Below are 20,672 nucleotides of genomic sequence, written 5' to 3'. Positions count from 1 at the left end.
CAGACAGCCATTCGGAACTCTTCTTAGAGTGCTTAGTAGTCTAGAACATTGTTATCAAAACTCCTTCCATCACAATCAAGCCACTATTGCCATCTGGGGATGCCCTAGATTTCAAAGTTTCCTTTCTATTTTTCTTAAAGGCATTCCCTTTAAGATGGTCACTGAATCCCTCTTGATACCTAGTTCCCATAGGACCAAAGACAATACAATGTCTCCTGATCTGAACCTCTAGCTCTTGAGAAAATCTGGAACTTCCTCACATTCGCAAAGATAGCATAGAATGCTTCTGGCATGAGAAGAGCCTCATGAATCCTAAGTAGGAGGAAAACAGGTATGTAAAGTCACCACATCAGGTACAGTGCTTACCTATGTCAGACACCTCTACTGTTAAGTTGTACTGAGGACTGTCTTGCTTCTTCAAAGACCGTTTACCCAACTGGACCTTTCCTCCATATTCGTCAATGAGAAAGAGTTCATCTGAGGGAACTTTGGGTGTTTGGTCTACAAGTCTGTACTTCAAAATACTGTTGATATTGTTAGCTTCATCCATATCGTGGGCAGCAAAGATCCCAATGCTACTACCTATGAAGAGGAAAGGACAACAATTCACACTAGTTCATAAAGCAGCTTCCTAGAAAACATGGGGAACAGTTGTGGGTAATGAAAGAAGACATTTAGATTTACTTTGGCTCCTTGCATTTTTCCATGGTATGCTTCATTGAACACTGTGGCATCCAAGACTGTCATACAGTATTGTTAATTGAGAGACTTAAACAAAAATCTGCCTTCTCAGACACCTAGACGCTGGACGCATGATGTCAAGGTGTTGAGGAGGTTGATTTCCTTTAAGCTTCTCTCCCTAGCTATTTCTTCCTCCTCCCTGTGTACCTCCCCTTTGTACCTCAGCATCCGAAGTTATCATAGGAACTCCAGTCAGATTAGATTAAGGCCACCATCAGGTCCTCATCCTACTTGTCTTGTGTTTGTGCATATACATGCATATCCATGTGATGTGGGAGTCGGAGGGCAATTTCTGCCTCATCCCTCAGAAGCTATCCTCCTTGAGTTTTTGTTGTACTTGTTTTTCTTTTGTTTGGTTTGTGGTTGTTGTTTGCTTGGTTTGGTTTCGTTTTTTAAAAAAGGGTCTCTAGCTCCCTCTCTCTCCAAAATCTTGCTAGGTTTGTTTAAGTTGTCTGACCAGTGAACCCCAGTAATCTACCTGTCTCTTCCTCTCCAGCACTGGGATTACAAATATGTACTATCATGCCTGGCTTTGACTGTGTCAGCAGATCTAAGCCAGGTCCTTATAGTTTCAGGGTAAGAAATGTACTGACTAAGCTATCTTACCAGCCCCCGACTCACATCCTACCCAGCCAGGCATCCTATTCAACCTCCTCTTTAAAACATCTACATCCACATAGCCATATTCTGAACTTAGAACTCTACCCCATGAACTGGAGAGGGGAAACAACTTATCCCACACAAGATTTAGTGGAAACTACATGGTGTACCTCCTGCTCCTCACCCACCTAAAGGAATCTACATCCACCTCCAACCTCTGTGGGAGACCCTCTTTGAAAATAAAGCCATTCGAAATATAAGCAGCTACACTGAGGTGAAATCACCCATACATAAAGGGAGAATGTGGAGACACAGAGGGAGGTGAAGAAGAGGAGGAAGGAAGAGATCTGCAGGAGAAACAGAGAGAGAGAGAGAGAGAGAGAGAGAGAGAGAGAGAGAGAGAGAGAGAGAGAACAAACCCTCAGAAGTTGTCAACGTTCTTGTTGACAACAGTATTGTTCCCATGAATGTAAAACTATCAGGAGACAAAATGCAAGATCAAAATGGCAAGCATGCCTGAGGCTCAACTTCACTCGCCAGCTCCCTCTGTTATCACTGGCTTCCTCCAAAGGGATTACATTGAACTTGGTATTGTCTACTTATTGTCTACTTATTGTGGGATCTCTGAATGTGGATGGTAGGATCAAGATCTTTAGCGAGCTGGGCGAGGTTATCTCTTGAACATGAGCTGTTTAGAAGTCCAGTAAGATAACTGAAGGGAAAACCTTGCAAGGAGGACCCTTCTGGACATGTGGACAGGATGCTGCTGTGCAGTGACTGTCACTGAAACAGTGGCTGTGATGGCAGTTCTAAAAGCATCCACCTAAGAGGACCAGAGATAGTGTTCATTTCAAAGCACTGGACCCGTATGACTTTCAGGATACCTTCGATCTCTGTGCTGTTCTAGACATGGACAATGGACTGCAGAATAGGTCTACCTGAGACTCCAGAGGCTAGAGAGGGATCCCAGAAGCAACAAGGAAGGCAGGTCCATGCCACTGAACAGCTCACATGTCTTACCCAAGACTTCATTCTCCTGGACTTCAAATACAGTCACTTGAGAGAGACATGTCGGTGGGTTGTCATTAATGTCAATAACTTTCACACGAATTTCCAGTGGATATGCGAGGGGTTTTCCATTCTCATCCTTGGCAGTGGCAAAGAAAACATGCTGCAACATGAGGGTCAAAGGTCAGAAGACGCCTTCACTGTCCCTTTAACAGGTGGAGAAGAGTAACTGATTTACTAACCGGTTCTCAACCTGAGTGTCAACATACTTAGAACTGAGAAAAGAGGGTGAGGAGAGTGAATTTCATCATCCACAGACATACTCACTCCCCCCCCCCCACACACACATACACAATAGTCAGTTCTAAGTATGTTGGTTAGACTTGTGGGGAAGTTATCGAATCACCATGCCTTTGAGAATGCATAAATGTCAAGGATCCAGAACATAGTTTTGGTTTGGTTTTTTTGCTTTTTAATGTACTGTAAGTAGACATAGGATTTGTCTTGTGGCCATGGAACGTCCCGTTTCACTCACAGAGTCCTTTTCCTCACGGTCCAAAGGCTGAGTCACGTAAATATTTCCTTCTTGGTCGATCGAGAATGGAAACTGTGGCAGCTTCTCCTTGTTGATTAAGGAATAGTGGGCCCCTGGGTCATTCCACTGCACCTGCATGGCCAAAGCGAATGGTGGAGAAAGACAAGAGGACAAAGAGACTGAAAAGGTGATCAACAGCTTCCATATTCTCACTTCAGAATTTCTCACAACTCTGTCTGCACATGAGGAGTTTATCAGGGCAACTCAACTTTAGCTCAACCTAAAAGCAGGCAGACAGGGGAATTCTTTCTTCCCTCAAGCAATCTTTACAAACTTGAAGAAGAGTCTGTGGGCTGTTTTCTTCTAGAACTCTGACTGGGTGTAACATTATGAAGACAAGTGCACTTCATATGATGTATGATGAACTTCTAGAATCCAAAGTTAAAATGAGTTCTGAGCAATAGAAGATTCTTTAAAGAGGTGGTTCTCAACCTTCCTAATGCTGTGACCCTTTAATACAGTTCCTTGTGTTGTGGTGACCCCAACCATAAAATTATTCTCATTGCTAATTCATAGTTGTAACTTTGCTACTGCTGTGAATTGCAATGTAAATATCTGAGATGCAGGATATCTGATATAAACCCTATGAAAAGGTTGTTCAACCCCCAAAGGGGTCACAACCCCCAAAGGAGTCACAACCCACAGGTTGAGAAGCACTGACTTAGACTCATTCATTCATTTAATTGAGACACATAGTGAGGTGCACCCCTCAAATATTAGAGGCTGAAAGATCTCAGAAATAAAAATAACTACCAGTCCCTAGAATTATTCTCCAAACAACAACAACAAAAATACTCAAAAGTAAGACCTGATACATAGGCAGACAGGGCCTGGTTTCTCTGGTATTATTACTAACAACATATGTTGATGCTATATCACAAGTCATTCAACCTATTAGAAAGCAGCTATCTTTCACACTGCTAGGTGAAAACAATAAAACACCCCAGTAAAGTGTGTGTGTGTGTGTGTGTGTGTGTGTATGCGTGCGCGCGCGCGCACGCGCTCGTGCACTCGAGAGCAACATGAAGACCACAAAGATAGGTCTCTACACATCAAGGTATGGGTCTGAGATAGCTGTAGATGTCACTTAGACACTACCTGAGTGATTTTGATGGGGTGAGGATCAGTTAAGTTTTCTCGAATCTCCACAGGCTCTGGTGCTTTCCAGATGTTCTCTCTGACAGTAATATCCACAGATGTGGTATCGCTGAAGGAATTCTCATTCTGGCCCCCCATGTCCTTCACAGAGACCACCAGGTTGTAGTACGGATTCTTTATTGGATCCAATACCTGAGAACCTGTAGAAGTAGGGGAGGAGAAGGAGAAAAAATATGTGTCCCCACAGGTGACAGACCTTCCTCTGACTGAAGTTTGTGAGGGCTTGCCTTGACTCACCTTCTGGGGTAAGCGAGATTGCCCCTGTTTTGTTGTCGATCTGGAAGTACATAACATTGTTGATTTTGGGAAGCTGGATGACAATTTGATAAAAAAGCTGGCCATTGGGAGTAGCCGGGTCATCCAGGTCTGTAGCATTGACATACATGAAAGGCTTTCCTGATAACAAAGCAAACACAGAAGAAAAGAATTGGAACATAAACCATGTCCATCTGTGTCCTGCTTTGGGAGATGCAGAGAGAGAGTGGAAGAAAGTGCCCGAGTTCCTAGCTGGGAAAATTAATTTTTATTTTTCTTCCTATCCTTATGGTAGGGTTTCTTCAAGGTATGGTCCAGGAGCCTATCAGAGTCCCCGAGCATATTTCAAGAAGTTTATGGTGTTTGAAATCATATCTGGAAAAGATCCATTTATGAACAAGATAATTGAGTCGATTTTAATGTAAAATTGTACAAAACATATCATTAATATATTGCTACTCGTCGGCAAGAAGTGCTATTAGAATAGTCCTCATTTCCTAAAGACGATCTGTGTGAGGCTAATTTTCCTTGTATACTACTTCAACCAAAGCAGCATGTGGTGACAGTATGGTTGCAGAAACACACCTTCAGCCCAATTATTTTTATTCATCCTGACATCAAAGAAACTTGCAACGATTCAAACAACGTCATCTTTCTTGATAAACTATTTTTGTCTCGAAAAATATACTTTCCATTAAACACTCCATTTCTTTTAAATTATTTACTAAATAAGTGTTTTACTTTCTAGTTAGCCAGTGCCACACTGGACTCATCTTGTGAAAGCACAATTTTGAATTCCAGAAAATTTCCAGTCAATTGTTTTTCAAAAGTTGTTGTAAATTTGATTACAAAAAAAAATCATGCAAATAAAAACGCCATATACTGAAACTAACCAGACCTAAAGCCTATAGACTTATGTATTAATAGCACTGGTAATTTGAAATCGGCCATGCTAAGGTAATCATACCATTAAATCTTGCAAAGGGCACAAATCACACATCTTCCCACTCACCCCAGGAGAAACAGCTATTAAACACTGACCAAGATACACCTGGAATAATTCACGGGTTTAAAATTTTCTATATGCTTCCTCCAGCTTTTAAGGCAACACAGGAGTTCCGCGATTTTGAAAATCACTTCTCTAGGAGATTTGATTCATGGAGAAAAAAGGCTCTTCTGTCTAGAAGAGTCTGTCTAGAAGCAAAGTCTACATAAGTGAGTCATTGGTCTTCCATCTAGGGACAGGGACAGTGCAGCCATGTGCTGGCTACTTGGCGACTGAAGACTGAAAAAAGAAAAAGTCGCACAAATGATTCCATGATATGAGTGGATGGAAATATCAAGGGTCTAGACATAGAGGGTCAGTCAACATAGAAGAGTGGGCCCCAGCTGGGGAACACAGAAGGAAAGAAGCCAACAGCGACTCTAAGTACCCCGCAAGGATGTGAAACAGTAAGCTCATCTTTCCAGAGAGCCCTTGGGTGTTCTCAAGCCGTGTGGTATTTGAAAGTTCACCAAAGAATCATAGTTTTGACTTTCACTGTACATTTGTCAACATCTAGTGACTCTTTTAATGATTTGCTTCATATTTTTTTTTTCGGAGCTGGGGACCGAACCCAGGGCCTTGCACTTGCTAGGCAAGCGCTCTACCACCGAGCTAAATCACCAACCTGATTTGCTTCATTTTTAATTGGGGGGAGGGGTACTGCACACAAACGTGGGTGCCCTCAGAGGCCAAGAGAAAACATTGACTGCCTTAAAGCTAAGGTTATAGACAATGACAGAGCCACCCAGTATGAGTGCTTGGAACTGAGCTCAGGGTCCTTTGAAGAGCAGAAAGGCTTTTGCTAAGCCCTATCTCTCTAACTCCTAGAGGTATTTTTTATTGTCACAGGTTAGAGAGGGGAGCGGTTCTGACATCTCATAGACAGACATCAGAGATACTTCAAAGCATCCTGCAGTACCAAGACTAAACAAGGCCAAGGATGGGAGACTTTGGTCCAGAACAACTGACGCAATAAAATGGCGCTCACATCGCTATGGAATTTACATAAAGTGAGTCTTGAGGAGCTATAGTGACGACTGCCAGCCACACAATGCCACCCTTTCATCATTCCACAGACATATCCAGACTGCCTATTTTACCTGGGCGAGAGTTCTGCCTCACTGAGCCTTCATATTTTGTCTGGAGAAATGTAGGTCGGTTGTCATTGATGTCCTTGACTTCTATGATGATGGGGACTGGGCCATCCACTATAGCTCCCTGAGAATCCAAGGCTGCAAGCTGTTGTTGAAGAAATGAAAACCACCTTGTGACCCTGGACTTCAGATACATGCCCAAAAGTCACTTATAGGAACTTAAAATTCAAAGGACCGAAGGCCTGTTGACTGCAGAAAATAAAAACCCACAAAAGCCCAGATTAGGTGCTGCTAAAATAGGGGTCCAATCAGTTAAGTCAGTCTGATGGCAGAGGCTTTCTAGACGGGCAGGGGACTGGACACAGGGCACGACTCATATGATGGTGTGCTATGACTCCTCAGAGATGGCATGGTGGTCAGTCTACAGAGCCCATGGCAGAAAGCAAAGTAGACACTTCCAACTTTCTTTTTTTTCAGTTAGCGCTCTGCCCTTCTAGCTACTCAGAACCCAGTAGGAAGCTGTGGGGAAAGGAAAGGAAGGGGACTTCCAGTGGGACCATTAGGTCCTTCTGCATCCTGGGGTCCCAGTGGCTCTGCGCAGCACTGATGCTGCCTTCATTGTGGGTGTGGAGCCCATACAACAGCCACATCCCAAGCACCAGGGCACATGAGACACACAGTGCTGAGTTTCAACCCCAGTAAGGTCATCTGAGGATTTTGATCATGTAAATTGCATGACTATGGTCAAAATAGTCCTCTGTAATTGGTTTCGGAAAGGTGGGGAGAAGGAGGGAAGAAGGAAAGGGGGAGGGAAGGGAGGGAACAAGGCGGGAGGGAAGAAGGAAGGGAGGGATTGCAGTTTTTAATGTCGGGAGAGCTGAACAAGAAGCAAGGAATAAAGGTGCTGGAAGATTCTGGGACTGGGGTGCTACAGAAGTTTGAGTGTCACCCACTGGTCTCAGCTCACCTGCAGATGATGAACCGCCCTTGTTTCTCTGTCCAGGACTCTTGTGTGATAAAGAAGTCCATCCTTTTCTATCTTAAATATACCATCCGTCTCTCCTGTTAGCTCAAAAGTCACAGCTGGAGGGTTGGCCTTAAACTGAGACAAAGCAAAGAAATCAGATCAAGTTCTGAGGAAAACACAATGCTGTAGAATCTGTACAAAGACACCAATCCTCATATTTCCTTTGTACAAACATGAATAATAAGAAACCCTGAGCCCTTTATGGTAGCAAATGCTAACATCTTGTCTGGGCATTCTTCAGGTAGCATTCAGAACACATTTCTCTCAATAAACAAAGTATCATACTACCTGAGGGAAGGCTGTGGTGCTTTAAACTGTAGCTAAGGCTAAAAGATAGTTTTCATTGAATATCTGAGAGCCCTGATGTTATTAGCACCTAAGAAACATTGAGAATTCTAGCTTTATTGCCAGAACCAAAAGATGTCACTCAATACTTTAAAACTTGTGACAAAGGTGAAGACATGGGTAAATGTTGAGGAAAACAGTCTACACGTGCCTTCACTGTCACATATTCCTGAATGATAATCTTCATGGTGACCTTCTATAACGTAGAAACACTAATCAACAACTTCTTATGGATAGTCAAAACTCCTCTTAAGACAATAGCAAATAAATAAATAAATAAATAAATAAATAAATAAATAAATAAATAAAGGAATTCTACATGAAACTAAGAATATAGAAAAGTTGTTCAACTTTATTAATAACTTTAAGTACATCTCATGGTTATTGGGCTGCAAAGAAATAGATACTGTTGATGGGATATAATTTATATGACCCACCTGGAATGACTTGAGATGTAAGATATAAGTCTTTGATAGAAGACAGTAAATAGACTGTTACCCAAGTACACAAGAGTAAAGTCAGGCTGTGGTTGTCTCGGACACAGAAGTGTTCATGTCAGCAATGGAGGTGAGAACAGCATGGATAAACAGGGCTTTACAAATTGACTTGTTGATATTACATGGCTATTAATAAACAGTGCCACCGTTAGTGCCTTAAGACAAGTCTGACATCAATGGAAGAGGTGGAGTAAGACTGTATGAAAATGGTGGATAGTGGCAAACACCAATGTATCAACCTCATCAGAGCATCGGGACTGACCAAAACCCTCCTAGATGACAACAAGCACCCAATTCTGATGCCTTAATTTGCCTGATGCCATTGACATTTGGCTCAGTGTGAAAGAGGATAGAAGGGACAGGACAGCCTCACCATTGCAGTGTGGCAGTGGGCAGAGAAGACAGGAACTCCCAAAGCCACTGCCAGAGAACCACTATTATCTAGCCTGCTGGTGCCTTATTTATTTAGTTAGTTCTCTGTTAGCATCCTCGGACTTCTATGGGAAAAAAATGCAAAACTGGTACACATAGTACTTCACACTTGCGATCTCAGCATTCAGGAGGCTGAGGCAGGAGGATTGCTGTAAGCTTGAGACCAGCTTAGGATATATAGTGAATACCAGGCAAACAAATAAAATCCCTCACGAAAGCTTAGGTAACATCACTGAAAAGAGGCTGAAAAAAAGTATATATATATATATATATATATATATATATATATATATATATATATATCTGAGTGAAGAAAGGAAAATGTTGTTTTTTGGACAAGAAATGGATGTTGTACACATGAACTAAATTAAAATTCCACCATGGGTGGGGGCAGCGCTACAAAGGCCCAGCCCTCCCTTAGGAAATATTGCAGTTGCTGGTTACTGCAGGGAGGGAGAGTCACTATTCTTAGGAGAGGTGTGGTCACTGGCACACCACGCCCCAAAGGATGATCTCATACTATACACACATATATGCAGCTCTAATTGGAGTCAGGGGCTAAGAAACAAACATTTAAAAGGAGGGCATGAAGTTGGGAAATGTGTGGGTAAGAGTCAGGGATGGGGGAATTGGAATGAAGAGTGGGAGATGGATATGATTAACATACACTGTATACAAGGTATATGTAAAACTTTCCAAAGGGAAATAACCTTCAGAACTGTCAGCCATGGCTCCTTCTGAAGCCGAGGCAGGAACAATAGCGGAAGCAAACGAGAGACTGGTCACGCGTTTAAAGGAAAGGGTAGAGAATAAACTGTCTGCAGGGGATTTTGTAAACCGTGTGTGTTACTCCTTGGAGGCATCATCCATTAACCGAGCTGCCAGCATGGCCAGAAAAGGCCAGAGAAGGGTCTAACCCTCACCCCCGGCTAACGTTGAGACTCTGCACAAGTTTGAACTGAAGGGAAAGTCAAAGCTGTAAAAAAAAAAAAAAACTATACGCCACACAGCTGGCGATGTTCTGCAACATGTTCCAAGTGCCTGTTGGTAAAGGCTGAGACTTATTGATCTGATGGACCTAACATAATCTCTGTCCAGCCATTCGCTGAGCACCAAGCTGAGCAGGAATTCCAGTGGCCGGATATAATAATGAATACTGACTTTTCAGACTTAGCCCATAAAAGCCACTAAACAAGAAGTAGAAGCAATACGCTCTGAGGTAGGAAGAGATAGGCTGTCTGGACTACCATATCACATCGTTTAAAATGTCTACTCTTCTCACATGGAGGGACCCATGGCTCCAGCTGCGTGTGTAGCAGAGGATGGCCTTGTCTGGCATCAATAGGAGGAACAGCCCTTGGTCCTGTGAAGGCTCGTTTCCTCAATGTAGGGGAACGCCAGGGCATTGAGGTGGGAGTGGGTGGGTGGGAGTAGGAGCGTCTTCATAGGAGCAGGGGGGTAGGGAGTATGAGAGGGGAAACAAAATTTTTAAAAAAGGAGAAAAGCCTATTCTTCAATGATTGTGTGACATACAACTAAATAAACAGCCAAATAAGTAACATTGTAGATACAAAAACTGTTCCTAAGGAAACTCTGGTGTTGAACTTGCTAAAGATCCTAAACGATGTATTTTAACTAGGTCCAGAACTAAAGGAAGTCATCTTTAAAAGACTAGGGAAATAAAGAAATATATCTAATAAAAAATTTTTAAAAAAAGACTAGGGAAAGCATGATAATAAGGCATACAAAATAGGGAATACAGACACGAAGATTTTGTGTTGGTTTTTTTTTTTAATAAAATTTCTCGAGTTAAAAGTATACTAGCTAAAATAAATGTTCCAGAGAACTTGAAAAAACATGTGAGCTAGTGGAAAACCAGAGGACTTGAAAATGAGCTACCCACCTTAAAATACAAAAAGAAAAAAAAAACAATATCAACAAAATGAATGCTCGAAAAGGCACCATCAAGCAAGTGAGCACATGGGCTGTAAGAGTCCCAAGAGGGGAGAAAGTGAAAAGGAGATAAAAGACTATTTGAAGACAGAATGCCTACTCGTAGACCCATCCATTAAGCTCAGTAAACTCCAGAAAGGAGAAAGCACAGACACATGATCCTAGTTGCAGCACAATCAAATATTTGAATGACAGAGTATGCTGGAAAATATCAGAAGGGACTGTAGTAAATCGAACATCATGACACACAGAACTTTTTAATAAAATGAGGAGATTCCTCAGTAAGGCCAAAGACTGTGAGATAACACATACCAAGTGCTACACTTTATGAGACAAACAAGGCTTCTAATCCAATAAAACAATTCTTCACAGCGAGGGTAAGTTAAGCTAGAACCAGACAAAACAGAGATTAAGGCAAACTTGTTATAGATAAAAAGAGCTAGTCAGGGTAGCTCATACCTATAATCCCAGCACTTGGGAAGCTAAGACCGAAAAAGAAGATTTCTTTCTAGCCTGGGCTACAGAATAAGTTAATAGTCTGAGCTACAGAATGAGATCCTGTTCAAAAGGAAAGACAAGATACAGAATTAATATGCAGAAGCTATAGCTACTGTATTGTTCTAAGTGTATAGCATTTATATACCTAAGTGTTAGAGACGGTCTCTAAAGTGCATCAAAGACTGGGAGAGCGGACAATGAAACTGCCATTACTGACGATTTCAATACTTTCAATAATGTGCAGAACAAATCAAGAACCAATAAGGAAAGAAAGCGTTGAGTAACACCACAGACAAACTAGAAGCTAACCAACAGAGCACGCCATTCAACTAAAGCAAACTATACAGAATATTCTCCAGGATAAACCCTACACCAAGTGATAAAGTCATTTAAAAACACTTTAAAGGACATAAGTCAAATGAAAAACAATGGGCTGAGATTAGAAACCTATAATAAGCTAGAATCAGGGTTTTTACAGATATGTGAAGTAACGGTATGCTTTCATAGCCAACAGGTTAAAGATGAATTCTAAGTGGAAATGGACCTAACCTAAATGTCCATTCCCTGGCCATTTCAACAGAACAGTATAAACACAGGTTCACAAGTAGGACACACAACCCTTTGGACATGTGTCCAGGTATAGCATAACTGGATGACAGGGTAATTCTATATGATAAAGATAGTGTTTGCCATTCCCACACCTAAGGCTCAGGAAACACTGTGGAAGGAAACACTGTGAAGGACTGTAAGAGTCACAAGATGGGGGAGTCTCCTGTCAGATTGTGTCTCCTAGTGACTTCCACATAAGGAATAAGTATGTCAGAATATCGTGTGTGTGTGTGTGTGTGTGTGTGTGTGTGTGTGTCATACTTATATACTTGGGATAATAATTAGTGAAAAAGCCATAAATTTGAAGGAGAGTTGGGAGCGTATGTGGGAGGGTTTGGAGGGAAGATAAATGATGTAGTTATATTATAATCTCAAAGAAAGGGTCAGAATTCATGCAAATGATTTGAGCTGCACAAAAGATAATTAATAGGAATCAGACTCTGTGGGATTAAAACTAAGGCATAATTGGCTTTGGAACCAATTAAAATTATTTAAAAAGTACCTGTTAAATGATTTCCTACTTTGAATTATTTAAAGAAGAAATTTAAATGCATAATACTGTTGCTAAGAATGATCCCTAGTAGGGGCCATCAAAGGGAAACTTTAAAGGAGAGATAAGTGTTGTGTGCTGTGAACTCTGGGGTTTTACAGATCGTAGGTAGCTTATCTCTGGACCCTTCCCTGCTCTCTCTGCTTCCTACCACCACAGGTCAAGTTGCTTTCCTCCACCGGCCCTGCCTGCCACAGGTTGGAAGCCATGAGTCCAAATCTTTTCTCTTCAAGTCATTCTCCTTCCACCCCCCAGTAGTTTGTCATTGTTGCTTGAAAGTGAAATGCTACCCACAGGCTTGTGTGTTTGGGCGTTTGGGCCCCAGCTGGTGGCCATGTTTTGGAATTTTTTGGAAGTGAAGCTCACTGGAGGAAGTGCATCACAGGGTCACCAGAAAGAAGCTTAGAGGTTTTATAGCCTGACCCTCTCTTCCTGTTTCCTTTCCACTCACAGAGCAGGTATGAAATTTGAGCAGCTGGTTTCGCTCCTCCTGCCCTGCCTTCCATACCATGATGAACTGTATCCTCTTGGATACTGTGAGCCAAAGGAAATACTTCTTCTAGGTTGATTTTTGTCAGAGTATTTACCACAGCAGACGGAAATAAAACTAAAGTCATCACAGTAATGGAAAAGGTGATTAACACGTCCAGTGTGCCTTGGGAAACCCACAGGCAAGGACATCAACCTGCATTCAGAAGAGGCAGGAAGGAAATCAGGCTGTGGTCACACAGAGAAGTCCCCCCCCCCCAAATAAAACCAAACACAACAGAACAAAACCATCTCACAGGCCAAGCTCGGTGAGCAGATGTCCTAATGATCAGAAAGCCAGCACCTCTTGAAATGAGTAACTTTTCCCCTCAGGGTAGAGGCGGAGTCCATAATGCCCACCTCCTCTTGAGAGGAAAGGAAGCACTGGCCACAGGCGGTTAAGGGAGCCTGTGTGAGGATGCCATATCTACCCCACTCTGCAACTTAGCTTCATCAGAGTCACATTTGATTAAAAAAAAACAAAAAACAAAAAAAACAAAAAAAAAAAAAACTGTCGGCCCGCCTCCATGTTCCTCCCTGCTGTTCAGCAGAGATGAGAGCAAAGTTCCACTGTGAACAGGAGATATCAAAGTCAAGATATCAAAGATTAGCCTTTACCTGGAATATGATTTGACTCGGTTCTTGGCCTTCAAAAATAGAGAATGTCATGGGTTTCAGGGGGCCGCTGAACTTCCCTTCTTGGCCATATGCGCCAGTCTGTTAATAAAGAGAGAAAAGGTGCTGAGTAAGAACGATGGGCATCAGTCGCAGAAACAATACACTGAGCCGAGGGTTCCACGATGGCTAGAAACAATGTATATACCTGGTCAGCGCACAAACTGGTGTAGTGTTTACTGAGGGACTCTCCTACCCTGCCAAAGTAGTCTGCTGTAAGTTTCAAACTGCTTTTCCTCATTTAGCCATGACAACTACCATCCCACGGGAAGAATGTTAACTCCCATGTTACAAAGGAGACTTCTAGGAGTGAAGCCCAGACTAAAGAATGGGTGTGACGGGCAGGGACGGCAGATGCTCCACCTTAACTAAACAAAAGTCTGCAGCCTCCCAGGAGCCGCTCTGCCTTCTAAATTATACGTGGTCACACCAGCCTTTTTAAAAATACCCCCACCACCACTTAAAAACGTTCTATGACATTTGTGACGTGTCCCCAGCATCCTGGAGTCTTATAGTCACCTCTAAGGCAGTTGAGATTATCCGAAGGGAAAGAATATGTGGACAGTTTCTCACGGTGCCCACGTGGCACAAAATCACCTGGTAAATTCTGGTCAAACTGGAACTTTGGCAAATCTCATAACTGACCAACGCTTTACATTCATTTGCAGACATTAAAACCATAAAGTGTTTACTTCAAGCAGTGGTCTCACCTGGTTCTAAAGTCTAAAGACCTTAGAAAGCTAAGCAAGTCTACAGTCACTCAAACCCAGACCAGGATGTAAGGAAAGTTTATAACTGCTAAGCTGGTATTCATGGGAGCCTGTCCTAAGCGTATTGAATCCTGGCAGTAACCCTACGCACTGACTAAAGTATAGCACAGTCAGCCCTGGGGAGACTAAGGCATAGAAAAGTTTGAGGGATCGAGAGATGGCTCCGTAGTTAAGAGCCTTGACTGTTCTTCCAGAGGTCCTGAGTTCAAATCCCAACAACCACTGGTGGTTCACAGTCATCTGTAATGGGATCCGATGGCCTCAGAGCAACAGTGTAGTCATACACATAAAATCAATAAATCTTTTTTAAAAAAAAAGAAAGAAAGAAAAGTTATTTGCCCACAGAGTAACCAGAGCCTGGATTTGAACCTGCAACTCTGGAACCAGACTTCACAACCCATCAGCATTATTGCCCACCAGGGATGCAAAAGTGAGGGAAGGAAAGCTGGCTGTAATGGAGTTGTGCCAGAAGGCATGGCTCGCATCATTCCAACCCCTGGGGAATACCCCACAGCCAATGGCTGCTACCGCTACTACCCTTACTACCAATCCTGAAGGGAGACGGGGTGGGGGTGGGGGGGCAGAGTAGAGCAGGGGGACAGGCAGCCAAATCGAGAAATCTGAATGCTGGCCTCTCTTCCCAGGAGCTCTTTGGGCCCCCAGTTTGGGGTGGACTGAGACAGGTTAGAGTCAGACACATTAATGGCAAGTCAATGTGTTTGAAATGAAGACTATTTGTTTCCCGTCCTTCAGGGAACAACCCAAATAGTATGCAAAGGGCAGGGAAAGGTCCTGGCCTGCATCTTAGGCACTGGACCTTGACTGAGTTGACATTGTCAGATAAAAGACATTAACAAACAAAAAAGCAGAAGGCCTTGGATTTTGGTCTTTTCTGCCCTTAGTCGTGGCTGCCTCGCAGGCGAGCTGCCCTCTTCGCTGCTGCCCACCACAGAGGTGAGGGGGTCAAGGGATCCCCTTGCAGGCTCCCTTGCAGACAAAACACTAAGACTCGTACTTCTTGTTTGTGACAGGAATGAGGAAGCCGGGAGGGAGATGAGGAGGCCAGGCACTGTTTCCTCATGGGAAAGGACAGCTACAGCTGAGATTTTTTACCCCTCCCTGATGGTCTCAGAAAGGCCATTGGCTTTGTATGTGCACCCTGAGCTGGGAGGTCCAAAGAGAAAAACATTTCCAGTTCTAATAGATCACAGAATGGTGTTAACCCTGCTCTGAATTAATATCACTGGGGCTTCCTGTTATCTCTGAGAAATAACCTTTCTTTTATGTTAAGTTGCTCCAAATCCCAATTTCTTGTTATTTGCAGCTAAAAGCATTTTCAACTTCCACAATAATTTTCCAGACTTCTAGCCACGAACTGGCTGAGCTTGCCTTCCTTCTGGAGCCTTTCTTTCCTTCTTCTCAGGTCTTCTCCAGCTCCATTACTGCTGGAAGGTGAGGCAGGAGAACTGCCACAGGCCTCCAGTGTCACCAGGATGGATCTAAGACGAGGGCAATATTTTCTTCAATGCTACCAGCAGGCTCTGAGGCTTGACTCCAAGACCACCCAGCAAGCAACCAGCCATGCCATTACCCACACCCATGGAAACGTCCTTAGCCCACAGACCTCACAGGCAAGGCTACATTGTACATATAGCTGTATAGCTAGCACGCTGCAGAGAGGGAGAGTCAATTCCAGGGTTCAAAGTTGCATCCTTGTATCGGGGCAACAAATCTCCTTCCCTCCCATTAACATGACTATTGGGGCTATAAAGATTTCAAAATGAATGTGTACAAGGTGAGTCACCAAACCACACCGTCAGAGCTGAGAAGGACGGCATGGTGGAAGTGGCAAAAGGACAGTTTTCATCTACAGAAAGGAAGGCAAGGGACCTCAGGCAAGAAGAAAACGAGGCCACCACCAGTAAAGTGCCACAGCCAACGGTTCATTCTCTCTGATCTCGATGCTGCTTCCTAACTCATACTCATGCAATCACCTCCTATCTCTGTGTAGGTGCTGAGAAAAACCTGTTAAGGTGGCCTCATTCATTATGGAGGGTGGGTCCATACAGGCGTTGGACATTTGAAATACATACAACTAATGACTCTTACGTAGTCAGAGCGTAGGCTGTGCTCCGTAATTTAAAAGCTCCTCTATGTCGAATGCTAGGATTGGACCCATTCCACAGGACAGAAAACTGAGGTTTAAAGCTTAAAGCTACTCAGTCCATTTCCTATCATGGGCAAGTGGTAGCCACAAACTAGAACCTGGCTCTGACATTACTGTCCTTCTATAATAATGTAGGTAGGAAAGACAGGAGAGCAATGGTCTTCACTCAGTCCCAGGCTGAACGCAGTCTCCTCTTTAACCTTGAAGGAGGCTCTGGAAAGCTTGGTTCAGTTCTATAATATGGAAGGTGGGGGGATAAAAATATATTATATAATGTGTTAATATATATGTGTGTATAATGTATATTAATAAAAAACATTAAAATTTTTAAACTGTATAGGAGGATTTTGAGGACTTAAAATTTGGTGTGTTGTTTTTGGGTACAAGAAAAAAAGGAAGCAAGATTTTTAGGTGCAACAATCTACAAACTTCCTTTTGTGGAAAAGAGCAAAAAGACACCCGAGATCTTGGCTCATAAGACAGTGAAACTTTGGACATCCTTCTGCACCACAAGAACCATGTAAGTAAAACAAATATGGTACCCCACTGCCTACCCAATAGCTTGAGCCCAGTTTCCATTCTGTCCCATGCTGAAAGCCTGTCTCTGACAATTGCAACAACAGAAGACGAGGCTAAAGGCAAATTTAACTAGGGACCTCCAAGCCATTTATGAAAATAAAAATACAGAGCACAGGAAGGTGAAGACAGGAAAGGTGAGGTGTTTTGGTGGATGGTTTTCATAGCTGTTTTTAAAGTTGGGTTATAGAGACTTATAGATGAATCGGTGTAATTCCTTTCCGGGCCAGAAGCAACAGGTAAGAGTAGTTTTGTTTAGTCTAGACTCCTGGCTGTAGCTCTGTGGTAGAACGCTTGTCTATGTACAAGGTCTGGGGTTCAGGCTTCAGTAGCAGAAACAGAAACAAATAAAACTATAACCATAGAGCTAAGCCTTGCTATTCCGTGACTTATTACCTTCTAAGAGCTGAGAATAAAGGGCACCCTTCAACAATGGACAATCACGGGGCTTGGGGTCACTTCACTGGACACATCCCAGGAGAGAAAACATCACATCTTTCTGTACAATTTATATAAGCCACCTTTTAAAATATTGGTGATAACTGTTCATTTCATGATAAGGATGTCAGGAAATAACCTGCAGACACCCTCCCCTCTGTGCTTACCAAATAAAGCGTGAGAAGACACAGGAAGTGAAGCTGGGCAGAGACCATGTTGCTCTCTTCACTTGGACTCCTGTGAGTGAACCAGAGAAAAAGCATGTTAGTTACCAGCCTGCTAAGTCCTATCTTTCCAATAGTCAGGATCTTTGGATGACCTCCTGTCACAAACCTCACAAAATAGGGTCCTTAGAGGCCAACTCTCCACTGTGTGGAATGGCCGAGCTTCCGGAAGCTTCTTGCTCCCCATCTACAGCCAACGCACCAGCCGGCATCTCCAAACCAGCTCTGTAATGTCTATGACTACCTCACTTCAGAGCCTTAGATCACAGGCAGAGCAGACCTCTTCCGCTCATGTCTGCTCTGCGTTTTGTTTTAGAATTTTTATTTGTTCCCATAGGTGAGGAGATGGACTGTGGCAGATGCCAGCGAAGCTAGGTCAGATTATTTTCATGATTCTAAATCAAAGTTGCAAATACATGAGATTCTGCAAGCGCAAAGAAAGCCAAGAACTTCTATAGCTTTCTGAGACCTTACCAGCTGCCCTCTTGGTCTTCTGAATAGTATTACAGCCTGTACTTTTGAGAGCTCCAAAAGAACTCATACCAGTTCCTCTTACATTTCACAGAAACGATGGCTCAGGAAGAGAGTGTGGAACTGAAGAGTAAGATTACCATGAGCGGGTGACCCGAGATCATTATGTAAAGCCAAGGACAGCATGCTCGGTTGACAAATGCTACACGTTTTCTTTTATATGCTGAACCTAGCCTCACAATTCAATGTGTGTGTGTGTGTGTGTGTGTGTGTGTGTGTGTGTGTGTGTGTGTGTGTGTGTGTGCTTCTATATTTGTGTCTACAAGTCAGGAAATTGGAAAGACAATTATGAGGGGGAAGGAAGAGATCTTGAGGGACGTGGGCGATAGAGCAAAGTAAAACACAGAATGGGAAAGCAGAGAAGGAAACCCACAGGGAGGGGAAGGAAACCGGCCGGAGCTAACCTTACATGTTAATCACTTTGAGATTAAAACCAATTATGCAGCTAGGTAATCTAGAGCTGGTTCAGGGTGTACACGAGGAGGTGGCTGGTTGCACACAACATCACATCCTTTGACCTTAGGGGCTTGAACAGCATAGATCTGGTAAGTGTAGAAGTCCCTAGACACTGCAGTGCTTGGGCTTAACCACCGTTTTAACATGAGCCAAATCTGCACAATCATTTATCAACCTACAGTTTCTTATTCCAAAGAAAAGAACAGCACTGAGCCATTGGTGGTCCCACTCCCCAAATTTCTCAGTATCCAGGTTCTTCACCCGCTCTGACAACTCTCTTAGGTTTGCTTATCTGCCACTCCCTCCCCACACCCTGGCCACTGTACCCTTTGCCCAGATCACTGGATCTGTGTCCTGTGCTAGCTGCTCTCCCCACCTGCCAGGGGCCCAGGCACAGACAATGGACAGCAGGTATTTGCCTAACAAATACCTCCTTGAGAGCTCATCTCTCACAACTGTTCCTGCTTCTCTCTCACCCCTCAGCAGGGTCCTACTCACCCCTTTACTTACGGACTTCTATGTGCACCAGACAGGATGCTAGGAACTCAGTTCCCACACAAGAAGCACAGCTAGACTCTGTTCCTACTTCCTGCAGGAAGTCTTCCTTGATTTCCAGACAGGGGCCTTTTCCTTTTGCATTTCCAATTTTTATTATTTATCTTTTATTTGTTCATCCTTTATTTATATTATTTACTTATCCTTTATTTATCAGTGCTACTGACTCCCCTAAAAAATAGAGGTCTTGTTACTTTTTAACCTCCCAGAGCGTTCCATACCATAACTTGCTTACATTAAGACCTCAACAGATGTTTGTTAAATTCTACAGTATCCATCATTGAATAAATATCAGAATAAATATTCTCATAAAATGACTATTCATTAATTTGAGATTTAAAGCCTTATCTTGAAGGTACAATTCTTTTTTTTTTAATTGTTGAAAAGGGTTATTTTTCTGATAGACGCGGTAAGAGTTTTGCTCCAATAAACGATTGAGAAACAGTTGGGATATGTTCTCTTTCACTGAACCAGTGTTTTTTAGGATCTTTAATCTTACAAAGAGTTACAAGCTGAAATGACAGAAAAATCAACATTAACAAAATGAAGGTCTTAGTCAGGGGTTCAAACAGAGAGGGATCAAAAGTCGCCCATTCTTTCCTGGGGGAAATAACAATGGTCACTTGCTGCCTCTTTGGAAAGGGCATCATGGTTTGTTAGAGGACAGCCTTCCAGACCGTGAAGCTGTATGAAGCATGAACCCTGGAGGTTGATAGTTTAGGGCCTGGCGTCTGTGCTGACTTATGGCCCTGGTCACTCACCGTAAAGCAAAAGGCAGTGAAAGTATCTGTCTTTGAGAGTGACAGGATTCAGGGAGTTAGTATTGGACAGCATGCGCCATCTGCAATCTGTGCTTTCTCAGTCAGAATTTAAACCATGCCCTGGATGTCTCCTTCCACAGCCTACTTTCTGACAGCTCCCCATAGCCTACACACACACACACACACACACACACACACACACACACACACACACACACACACGGTGAAGACTTGACTCAGAGCAAACTGCACCAATGCTAAGGTTCTGTCCTGCCTCAGACAAGTCTTGCTTTCACTTCCTCTTCCTAGGTACATGACTCATTAGGTGAATATCTGACCATGGGTCATGAGGACAGGAAACCACTGTTTAAAGTTTGCCTAAAGTCACTGGACACCCACATCATAGGACAACTTGGGGACACTAGCTGGACAGGGCTCAGTTGGTCGTTTCAGAGAACTCTGTGGTCTCTCCTCTGAGATTCCTGGAAGGGTTGACCCAATCATTTGCTTAAAAATTTTGCTTCGCTTTCTGTCAGGGTCTGCCTCAGGTGCAAAGACCAATTCTGACAGTTCCTGTGGTGACT

At 43.1% G+C, this 20,672-nt stretch overlaps 1 protein-coding gene and 1 long non-coding RNA gene across 6 annotated transcripts in view; one reads left to right on the top strand and one right to left on the bottom strand.

Annotated features, from left to right (window-relative positions):
• Positions 1–20,672, bottom strand: part of Cdh17 (cadherin 17) — an 87,446-nt gene that overhangs the window by 25,493 nt on the left and 41,281 nt on the right. For 3 of the 4 annotated variants that reach the window (XM_087660142.1, XM_087660143.1, NM_053977.2), the window contains 9 exon segments: positions 17,729–17,798; positions 13,554–13,652; positions 7,464–7,598; positions 6,503–6,641; positions 4,340–4,498; positions 4,043–4,242; positions 2,885–3,016; positions 2,362–2,512; positions 367–582 (listed from right to left, as the gene is read on the bottom strand). In XM_087660142.1, the coding sequence (XP_087516268.1) occupies positions 367–582; positions 2,362–2,512; positions 2,885–3,016; positions 4,043–4,242; positions 4,340–4,498; positions 6,503–6,641; positions 7,464–7,598; positions 13,554–13,652; positions 17,729–17,776 (1,279 nt within the window). In that variant the 5' untranslated portion in view covers positions 17,777–17,798. 4 annotated transcript variants of the gene reach the window in all.
• Positions 66–19,645, top strand: LOC102552377 (uncharacterized). 2 transcript variants are annotated; one of them, XR_015620141.1, is made up of 4 exons: positions 66–331; positions 15,804–16,011; positions 16,888–17,067; positions 18,351–19,645. It is a non-coding gene; the product is annotated as an uncharacterized LOC102552377 (long non-coding RNA). The 2 variants fall into 2 exon arrangements; XR_015620142.1 differs by having other exon boundaries at positions 103–331; positions 16,935–17,067; positions 18,351–19,635.

Source organism: Rattus norvegicus, chromosome 5, assembly GCF_021556685.1.
Source record: "Rattus norvegicus strain SHRSP/BbbUtx chromosome 5, alternate assembly SHRSP_T2T, whole genome shotgun sequence".
NCBI lineage: Eukaryota > Metazoa > Chordata > Mammalia > Rodentia > Muridae > Rattus > Rattus norvegicus.
This window is presented reverse-complemented; position numbering and strand designations above follow the sequence as displayed.